Source organism: Hyperolius riggenbachi, chromosome 4 (assembly GCF_040937935.1).
Source record: "Hyperolius riggenbachi isolate aHypRig1 chromosome 4, aHypRig1.pri, whole genome shotgun sequence".
Classification (NCBI taxonomy): Eukaryota; Metazoa; Chordata; class Amphibia; order Anura; family Hyperoliidae; genus Hyperolius; species Hyperolius riggenbachi.
This window is the reverse complement of record NC_090649.1, coordinates 61,346,245-61,357,085: the sequence shown is the minus strand read 5'-3', so window position 1 is coordinate 61,357,085 and position 10,841 is coordinate 61,346,245. Positions and strand designations below refer to the sequence as shown.

Here is a 10,841-nt window from a genome sequence, read left to right as displayed (position 1 = left end):
GAATTCTACGTCCTCCATTTTGAAAATGGCCATTACCCCATAACAGCTTCCTGGTCAGCACACAGTTAAACTGTAATATCGCCCACTTGAGCCATAGGGAAACATGGACACATCAGTTCTCCTCTCAGCTGTAACTGACAGCAACTGGTATATAACTGACAGCAACTGGAAGGGATCATTGTCAGAAGCAAATGGTGAGCTTCTGAGAGGAACTGATTGCAAGGTAACTATGTAATGTTCATTTGAAGTTTCCTCATGTGTTTATTTTAAATAATTTTACTCAGTACAGGTTCCCTTTAAGATGTCTGCGACAGTTCTGCATGGATTTCTGAAAACCTACCAATATTTTTTCTCAGACACTCTTGATAAATGTCCCCCTCTGAATTCACTAATATCAGTAATGTATTGAGACACATCGGATGATATTGTGCCACATTTCTCTGAATGCCTGATTCAGCTTAGCATTGCTGTAAACCAAGTGTGTTGAATGGAAAACGGAAGGAGCACATGCTATGATAATAAAAAAGAAATTCCAGGAGCGGTCAACATTTTCTAATGTGAAAAAAGTGGAAACACTATAACCAATATCAACGACTTGAATGAACAAGAAAACACTCATATTTTTCACAACAGAAATATGGGTCTCTATATTTGGGCTACGAAAGCCCGTTCCGCTGCATCTCATCTGCCTGGTGTGCCTCCAGAGAGAGTGAATTAACAGGAAGGTGGAACCACAACATATGAAGAATGGAAAAGAACAACCTAAAACAATAAATAGCAAGTTGACCTTCGCCATCTGCCACAATCCAGCATTGGTCACAGTCACATTTCCATGAAAGGCAATGGCTGCGTTGTCCCGAAAAGAGAGAATTCTAGACCAAACACATGGAATGCTGAAGGCTACAGAAATCAGTAGAGAAGTGCCGATAAACCAGGGGACCAGTCTGGAGATCCTAAACTTCATGAAGATAAAGACCTTATGGTTGTAGCTCGCAATCTTCACGCAGTAAAATAAACACAAGACAGCGATGAACCAGAAACTGGTGAAGTACAATAAAAATGCTGCTGCCACAGATGCTGAATTGACTATAAGACTCTTCAATATCCAAATATGGTATGCTTCTGCAAGGTACAGCAAAAACATGTTTGTCAGAGCAAAACTTCTGGTGATCCCCACACAGAGGAAGATTTGGTCACAGCTGTCCAGAGATCTCACAGCCTTCCATTTCATGATCTGAACAGCTGCAATAAACACATTTACTGTGACCCCTAAAAGGCACTCAGCAAACAGAACAGGTGTAAAAATGTTCTGGAGAGTTAAACTCATTGTGCGAAGTGGGATCTACCTTCTGAGACGGAAGTAGCGTGAGATGTGGCTGCAGAGTGGTTATCAGGCTGTGTGTGATGATCAGGAGATACTGCAGGGAATATACAGCTCCAGCTCACATCTCTCATGTAAATCATGTGTCTGCTCCATGCAAATCTCAAACACAATGGAGAATGTGACTGAAGGAAATATTTACTCTCCTCTGCTGTCATCTGTGACTCTAATGCTGGGTATACACGGTACGTTTTGTACCGTGTATTCGAGCCGCTGGCTCGATTCCGGTGCATCCCCATTCATCCCCGCGGGCGCCTGGATCGATTCCCGCTCGTCCCCGCGGGCACTTCTTATCTCCTGTTCGTTTTCTTGCATTGTCCTACCCGCCGGTATCGAGCGCGGAATCAATCCGGCGGGTGATCGGACACGTTGGAAATTATAAATCGAGCCATCAGCAGCTCGATTACACGGTACATAACGTACCGTGTATGCCCAGCATAAGAGGGAATCGGTTTTATCAAAAGTTTATAATGCTTCTTATTCTAAGCTCCACTTTGTGCCTCTTTCCTCCAAAATTTTCCCTTTTTAGATACAGAAATACTGTAGATCTCTATCCATATTTAATAATAATATCAATGAAAGTTATAAGTTACCCCCAACTATCTATGTGCCAAATTGCAATCCCCCTGAGATAGGGTATACAAAGCTATGTCGTGTACCAGCGTGGCTTGTGTGGCTGGGGGGCTAAAACCAAGAAAGAGCTTCATATTACTCACAAAGCAGTGCATTCAAGATTATTACAATAAGTTGCACTTTTTCTTCCCCAAAAGTTGGGGGGGAAAGTCAGTGCATCTTAAGGTCCGAATAGTACATTTTTGATTGCGCCAGGTGTCCCCCCAACCCACACGCACTGTGATGACCACAGCAGCACCCTCCCCCTGGAGTCGCTGTGGAAAAGATCTAGGATACAGGAGGCATAGTGGGGGAGCAGCCACACACAAACAAAAGTGTTTTTTTTGTAGTTGCCAGGGGTTACAGGAGGCTTGGTGGGGGAGGGGCCACCTAAGAAAAAGCTTTTATTATTCTTCAGTTGCAAGAGACATGAGGCATGGGGGAGGGTACCACAGAGCATTTTTTTAAGTTCTGCAGTTGCCAGGGGATACAGGAGAGGGAGGGGAACCACAGAAAAGCCTTTTCTTCTCTGCAGTTGCCGGGGGATACAGGAGCCTGGGAAGGGGGGTGACGCAGGGAAGGTTTTTTTTATAAACTAGGAAGCAGGTGCTAGGGTAACTGAGAGGCAGTAGGGGTTATTATAGCTGGGGTGGCTAGCAGGGGTTACTTTAGCTAGACAATAAAGCTTGGGTAGAGACAGCATGCGGAGAAAAGCTCCACAAAACACCCCTGCACCATGGATGCACCAGATTAGTATTTTTTTCCCCTGGTTTTGGTCCTCTAAATTTAAGTGCATTTTACAGTCTGAAAATATGGTAATCAGCCTAGGATGAAGATCACTGAATGGGAGATATTTCACCCTGGATTTACATTGGCTGCAGGACTTTTTCTCCTCTGAAGGCCGGGTTTTCTCTGACAAACTTTCTATCGGCATTCGCACTAGTAGTGAGTTCATTTCCGCCTTACAGTTCCTCTTTAAAGTAAATTGCCAGTGCCACATTATCGTCTGGCTAATAACTGCAATGGCAGATTTGAAAAGTGTTTTCTGCAGAAATTCCATTTCCCATCATAGTAGTAAATACAGATTTGACTGTGCAATCAATTCCATAGCATCCAAGGTCTTATTCAATTCACTTTTTTTCTGAACTTTTCGCCCAGATGAGATTTTTACACCTTGGGCTTGATTCACTAAACCGTGATAACTCAAATATCACACCTGGGGCTTGATTCACAAAGCGGTGCTAACTGTTAACACACCTGTGAAAACCCCCTTAGCACGTCTAAACCAGCTTTTCGCGCGCAAAACTTTATACGCGTAAAACTTTACGTGCGCATTGCACAGAGCGCAGGGCGCTCCGCGCGAAGTGCCCATTAAAGCCTATGGGACTTAGCGCGCGCATAGGACTTTGCGCGCGTAAAACTTTGTGCGCAAAACTTTGCACGCGATCTGATTGAGAAATCCGGTGCTAACCTACTTAGCACCCTGGTTAGCACGTCTAAAGACTTTAGACGTGCTAAGTAGATTAGCAATGCTTTGTGAATCAAGCCCCTTGGCCCATATGCAATTAACCTTTTCTCCTGAGTTTTTTACTGGGCGATATTTTCAAACCTGTCAATAAATCATCTTTTAAACCACCAACAAGCAAGAAAATAGTCAAAATAATTTTGAAAGAACTTTTTCAACTAGTTTTTGGCACTTTTTCAATTACAATGTGCTAAAAAGTTATTTTAAATCAAAGATGAAATATGATCTCCTAGGTGAAAACTCAGGAGAAATAGTTAATTGCATATGACCCTTTATCATCAAAGATATCACACCTTATGAAAAAAGATATCACACCTTATTAAAGATATCACACCTTATCAAAGTTAACATGCCATATCAGAGTAGCATAACTAGCACTACAAACGTATGCCTGCTAATTGGAAATGGCACTCGTCCTGCCCTGAGCCCCTGCGGGTTTGTAGCGCTCGCTATGCTACTCTGATAAGGCGTGTTAATGTTGATAAGGTGTGATATTTGAGTTATCATGGTTTAGTGAATCAAGCCCCTTATCAATAAAATACCCTTTAAGCCACCAGCAAGCAAGAAAATACTCAGAATAATTTTGACAGTTCTTTTTTGTCCACTTTTGGTCCTTTTTCAATTTCAGAGTGCTGAAACGTTATTCTAAACAAAAGATGAAAATGTATCTAATAGGAGAAAACATGGTAGAAAAAATGAATTGAATAAGGGTGGTCTTACCTTCTTTGCATACAACACAATTGCAAAACTCTGTTTTTAGAAAAATACATTTTATGATGGGACGTTTTCTGTAATATGGGCACTATGTGTTAGACTGGCTAAAGTCATGAACGAGAGAGTATAATCAGCTCTTAACCTCCCTGGCGGTAATCCCAAGTGTAGCTTAGGCTAGCTGTTAAGAGCTCAATGCAGAGTATAGCGCGCATGAGATGCTTTTACTCACCTCCCGGGGGATCCAAACATCGGTAGCCATTCTCCTTTCTGTCCTCCGAGGCTCTAAATCACTCTGGTGAGATCAGCATCATCGATCTCACTACAGAGTTACAGTGCCACCCTGAGGATGGAGGTAAAATTGCAACACTGGAGCTCAGGGAGGTGAGTGTGAGAAGAGGCTGCTGCAGGGACTCTGGCGGCATGATTTTTTCCTGATTTTAGGGTCTGAAACGATTTAAAGAGACCCTAAAATACAGAAAAAATCATACTGCCAGGGAGGTTAAAGAGGAATTTTGGTGACATATAGTAGAATCATGAAGCAAATTATTCCGGATACCCACTTTTACTTTAATTTTCTTGGTTTCAGCATCAAAAACACTTCCTATTCTAAACATTTCCAATGGTGTTCAGCCTAGGCTGTTTATTATGCAGAATTTGTCCCCCAGCGCAAACTGAGAGATCCGCTTCCTTTTGGTACCAGGTGTCCAAGTACATCATAGTAAATCCGCCAAGATATTTATTGCAGTAAACATCTTGGCGTTTTTCTCCGGGGAGAGAGGGGAGGCAAAGCCACGCCCCAGAAATCAGGTGATGCGAGGTCTTCAGGATGGCTTTACAGGACAAGGCATCGCAGGCAACTATAACTTTCTTTTACAGGTAGCCTGCTAGGTTTTTATTTTAGGCTGGAGATCTGCTTTACGTTCAGAAAATAGTAAAATTTCTTTTTAACAGATGTTCAAATCCATATAAAATTAGAACCCTATTATTTACTTTTGAACTGCTCCAGTCAGTGCTTCCATATCTCTAGCAGGTCAGTACCAATAGATATTCATGCACATTCACCCTTATGGAGTGGAACTTACCTAGTAGCTATACTACGATTACAGTAGTCAGCTTATATAGGCTCCACTCACCTCATCTGGGTCTCCACACCTTGTACCGCAGATATTTCCACTGCAGGACCAATATTAAAACCCTCTCATAACCCATTTCTCAATGCTCCTCATACTCAAATTATCAGTAGTTACTTCAAAATCAAGCAAGAGGCTTTCATTGTGCTATTCCTTTCTCAATACATACAACTTTATAACAAAAAGTTCACTCACGTATAAAAACAGGCGAGGTCTAGCATTTGGAATGTTTAAAACAGGCTCCATCATGCAGGTCTCCTGGGTTAAAAGCCACCATGTGAACTGTCCCACTCCCTGCACACTAGAGATGTCCCGAACGGTTCGCCGGCGAACGGTTCCAGGCGAACTTCGGTGGTTCGCGTTCGCCTACCAAATGCGAACTTTCCCGGAACTTCGATTCGCCCCATAATGCTCTATTGAGCAAAACTTTGACCCTCTACATCACAGTCAGCAGGCACATTTTTTCCAATCAGACTGCACTTACTGGTGGAGCCCCCCCCCCCCCCCTTATACAAGGCAAGGTCCTTGAGCCATTTGATGCAGGAGAACAGAGGCGCCAAAAGGATAAAAGGAAGCTAAATGAGCTTAAAAACCAAATTCTTGGTAAATAGAGGAGGTAGTGGTGGACTTACCTCCTCCAAGTAGACACACAACGACTGTAGTAAACACAGTCAATATATTTTATTTATGAACTCCAAATATGCAACGCGTTTCGCAGGTTTGATCACGCTTCATCAGGCAATAACAACGGAGCAATAGCATATGTGGTCAGTAGAAGAGCCAGGCACCTCTGTGAGGTGAGCCAGAGGTGCCTGGCTCTTCTACTGACCACATATGCTATTGCTCCGTTGTTATTGCCTGATGAAGCGGGATCAAACCTGCGAAACGCGTTGCATATTTGGAGTTCATAAATAAAATATATTGACTGTGTTTACTACAGTCGTTGTGTGTCTACTTGGAGGAGGTAAGTCCACCACTACCTCCTCTCTTTACCAAGAATTTGGTTTTTAAGCTCCTTTAGCTTCCTTTTATCCTTTTGGCGCCTCTGTTCTCCTGCATCATATTGAGTCCACCCTGGGTGGAGGGTTGAACCCCTTTTTCTCATCTACAGAGAGCGACTTCTTATTCCTGAGTGGGGTCAGGAAAATCTCCCCACCTGCCTTTACAGTGGTTGCCTAATGGTAACCCTGGTTTGTGAGTATTAATATTTACTCTATCTAGTAACCATTTACCAGTACATATTACACTATTGGGGCTCTTGGTGTTCCTTGTTTTTATCCTTGAGCCATTTGACTCACTCATCTGCCTACACTAATTACTTAAGGGACAGCTGGTACACACACTCTGCTAGGGAGAGTTTAATTAGCCTGTTGTAGGCTTCTCCTCCCTCCTCCCTTCTACCCTTCTACCTATTCCCTCTTACCGGAGGGAGGAGGGTCTAATCTGCCAGGGAATTCCAGTATTTCAAAAGCCAGCTTACATACCATGGCTGGGAATTGAACCCAGGTCTCAGTGTATGGTAGGTAACTAACATATCCATTACACCACCAACACTACTAGCTGAAACTAGCCTAGCCTGTACCATTTATGCTCAATCCAAGAGAAAAATTAGACAAGACAAATAACATTTATATCACGCTTTTCTCCTGGCAGACTCAAAGCGCCAAAGCTGCAGCCACTAGGGCACGCTCTATAGGCAGTAGCAGTGTTAGGAAGACTTGCCTAATGTCTCCTACTGAATATGGGCTGGCTTATTGAATAGACAGAGCCGAGATTCGAACCCTGGTCTCCTGCGTCAGAGGCAGAGCCCTTAACCATTACACCATCCAGCCACTGCTTAAGGATATGTAGCCAGGCATGGCCTTGCCTTTTGTGTTCAACAGTTGTCCAAAGAGAACCCCAGATAGCCAGGTAGATTCACCTCTCTCTCTCTTTCTCTCTCTCTCTCTTTCTCTCTCTCTCTCTCTAGTAGGGATGGTCACCGCTTTCCGCGGAATTGTATTTTTGCGCATAAATGGATTGAGCATAAAGGGTACATGCTAGGCTGGCTTCAGCATGTAGTGTTGGTGGAACTCTGTCTGTTCAGTAAGCCAGCACCTATTCAGTAGGAGACCTTAGGCAAGTCTTCCTAACACTGCTACTGCCTATAGAGCATGCCCTAGTGGCTGCAGCTCTGGCACTTTGAGTCCGCCAGGAGAAAAGCGCAATATAAATGTTATTTGTCTTGTCTAATTTTTCTCTTGACAACTGTTGAACACAAAAGACAAGGCCATGCCTGGCTACATATCCTTAAGCAGTCGCTGGATGGTGTAATGGTTAAGGGCTCTGCCTCTGACACAGGAGACCAGCGTTCGAATCTCGGCTCTGTCTGCTCAGTAAGCCAGCACCTATTCAGTAGGAGACCTTAGGCAAGTCTTCCTAACACTGCTACTGCCTATAGAGCGTGCCCTAGTGGCTGCAGCTCTAGCGCTTTGAGTCTGCCAGGAGAAAAGCGCAATATAAATGTTATTTGTCCTGTCTAATTTTTCTCTTGACAACTGTTGAACACAAAAGGCAAGGCCATGCCTGGCTACATATCCTTAACCACTTCCCGACCGCCGTATTGACAATTGGCGGCCGGGAAGTGGACCCCGCAAGGACCGCCGTATAGACAAATGGCGGCGGTCCTTGTAGGGGCATGGGCGGAGCGATCGCATCATCTGTGACGCGATCCTCCGTCGGCGCCTGTCTCCACATACCCGCCGCAACATCCCGCCGGCCATACGGAAGCGCCGGCGGGATGTTAACCCGACGATCGCCGCATACAAAGTGTATAATACACTTTGTAATGTTTACAAAGTGTATTATACAGGCTGCCTCCTGCCCTGGTGGTCCCAGTGTCCGAGGGACCACCAGGGAAGGCTGCAGCCACCCTATGTCGCACCCAAGCACACTGATTTCTCCCCCCCTGCCCCCTGATCGCCCACAGCACCCCTCAGGCCCCCCCCCTGCCCACCCCCCAGACCCCTGTTTGCACCAAATCACCCCCCTAATCACCCATCAATCACTCCCTGTCACTATCTGTCAACGCTATTTTTTTTTTACCCCCCCTGCCCCCTGCCCCCTCCTGATCACCCCCCCACCCCTCAGATTCTCCCCAACCCCCCCCCTAGACCCCCCCCCCTGTGTACTGTATGCATCTATCCCCCCTGATCACCTGTCAATCACCTGTCAATCACCTGTCAATCACCCATCAATCACCCCCTGTCACTGCCACCCATCAATCAGCCCTAACCTGCCCCTTGCGGGCAATCTGATCACCCACCCACACCGATAGATCGCCCGCACATCCGACATCAGATCACCACCCAAGCGCAGTGTTTACATCTATTCTCTCCTCTAAACACCCACTAATTACCCATCAATCACCCATCAATAACCCCCTATCACCACCTGTCACTGTTACCCATCAGATCAGACCCTAATCTGCCCCTTGCAGGCACCCAATCACCCGCCTACACGCTCAGATTGCCCTCAGACCCCCCCTTATCAATTCGCCAGTGCAATATTTACATCTGTGCTTCCCTGTAATAACCCACTGATCACCTGTCAATCACCTGTCAATCACCCATCAATCACCCCCTGTCACTGCCACCCATCAATCAGCCCCTAACCTGCCCCTTGCGGGCAATCTGATCACCCACCCACACCAATAGATCGTTCGCAGATCCGACATCAGATCACCACCCAAGCGCAGTGTTTACATCTATTGTCTCCTCTAAACACCCACTAATTACCCATCAATCACCCCCTATCACCACCTGTCACTGTTACCCATCAGATCAGACCCTAATCTGCCCCTTGCGGGCACCCAATCACCCGCCTACACGCTCAGATTGCCCTCAGACCCCCCCTTATCAATTCGCCAGGGCATTATTTACATCTGTCCTTCCCTGTAATAAACCACTGATCACCCATCAATCACCCCCTGTCACTGCCACCCATCAATCACCCCCTGTCACTGCCACTCATCAATCAGCCCCTAACCTGCCCCTTGCGGGCAATCTGATCACCCACCCACACCAATAGTTCGCCCGTAGATCCGACGTCAGATCACCTCCCAAGTGCAGTGTTTATATCTGTTCTCTACCCTAAACACCCACTAATTACCCATCAATCACCCCCTGTCACTGCTACCTATCAGATTAGACCCCTATCTGCCCCTAGGGCACTCAATCACCCGCCCACACCCTCAGAATGCCCTCAGGCCCCAGCCCTGATCATCTCGCCAGTGCATTGCTTGCATCTATTCCCCCCTCTAATCACACCTTGAGACACCCATCAATCACCTCCTGTCACCCCCTAGCACACCTACCCATCAGATCAGGCCCTAATTTGCCCCGTGTGGGCTCCTGATCACTTGGCCAAACCCTCAGATCCCCCTCAGACCCCCTTCCGATCACCTCCCCAGTGCATTGATTGCATCTATTTTCCCCTCTAACCACCCCCTGAGACACCCATCAATCACCTCCTGTCACCCCCTAGCACTCATATCCATCAGATCAGGCCCAATACAACCTGTCATTTAAAAGGCCATCCTGCTTATGACCGGTTCCACAAAATTCGACCCCTCATAGACCACCTGTCATCAAAATTTTCAGATGCTTATACCCCTGAACAGTCATTTTGAGACATTTGGTTTCCAGACTACTCACGGTTTTGGGCCCGTAAAATGCCAGGGCGGTATAGGAACCCCACAAACTGACCCCATTTTAGAAAAAAGACACCCCAATGTATTCTGTTAGGTGTATGACAAGTTCATAGAAGATTTTATTTTTTGTCAAAAGTTAGCGGAAATTGATTTTTTTTTTTTTACAAAGTGTCATTTTTCACTAACTTGTGACAAAAAATGAAATCTTCTATGAACTCGCCATACACCTAATGGAATACCTTGGGGTGTCTTCTTTCTAAAATGGGGTCACTTGTGGGGTTCCTATACTGCCCTGGCATTTTAGGGGCCCTAAACCGTGAGGAGTAGTCTAGAAAACAAATGCCTCAAAGTGACCTGTGATTAGGACGTTGGGCCCCTTAGTGCACCTAGGCTGCAAAAAAGTGTCACACATGTGGTATCGCCATACTCAGGAGAAGTAGTATAATGTGTTTTGGGGTGTATTTTTACACATACCCATGCTTGGTGGGAGAAATCTCTCTGTAAATGGACAATTGTGTGTAAAAAAAATCAAACAATTGTCATTTACAGAGATATTTCTCCCACCCAGCATGGGTATGTGTAAAAATACACCCCAAAACGCATTATACTACTTCTCCTGAGTACGGTGGTACCACATATGTGGCACTTTTTTACACCCCAAGTACGCTAAGGGGACCAAAGTCCAATGAGTACCTTTAGGATTTCACAGGTCATTTTGCGACATTGTTGGTTTCAAGACTACTCCTCACGGTTTAGGGCCCCTAAAATGCCAGGGCAGTATAGGAACCC

At 45.5% G+C, this 10,841-nt stretch overlaps 1 protein-coding gene across 1 annotated transcript; it reads right to left on the bottom strand.

The window, feature by feature from the left end:
• Positions 1–394: 394 nt before the first annotated feature.
• On the bottom strand, positions 395–1,327 carry LOC137504654 (taste receptor type 2 member 40-like). The gene has a single exon (XM_068233237.1). It carries the CDS (start codon positions 1,325–1,327, stop codon positions 395–397), a length of 933 nt encoding a protein of 310 aa, XP_068089338.1.
• Positions 1,328–10,841: the final 9,514 nt, after the last annotated feature.

Coding starts and splice junctions, on each gene's coding strand:
- LOC137504654 (XM_068233237.1), bottom strand. CDS start 1,327: ATGAGTTTAACTCTCCAGAACATTTTTACACCTGTTCTGTTTGCTGAG.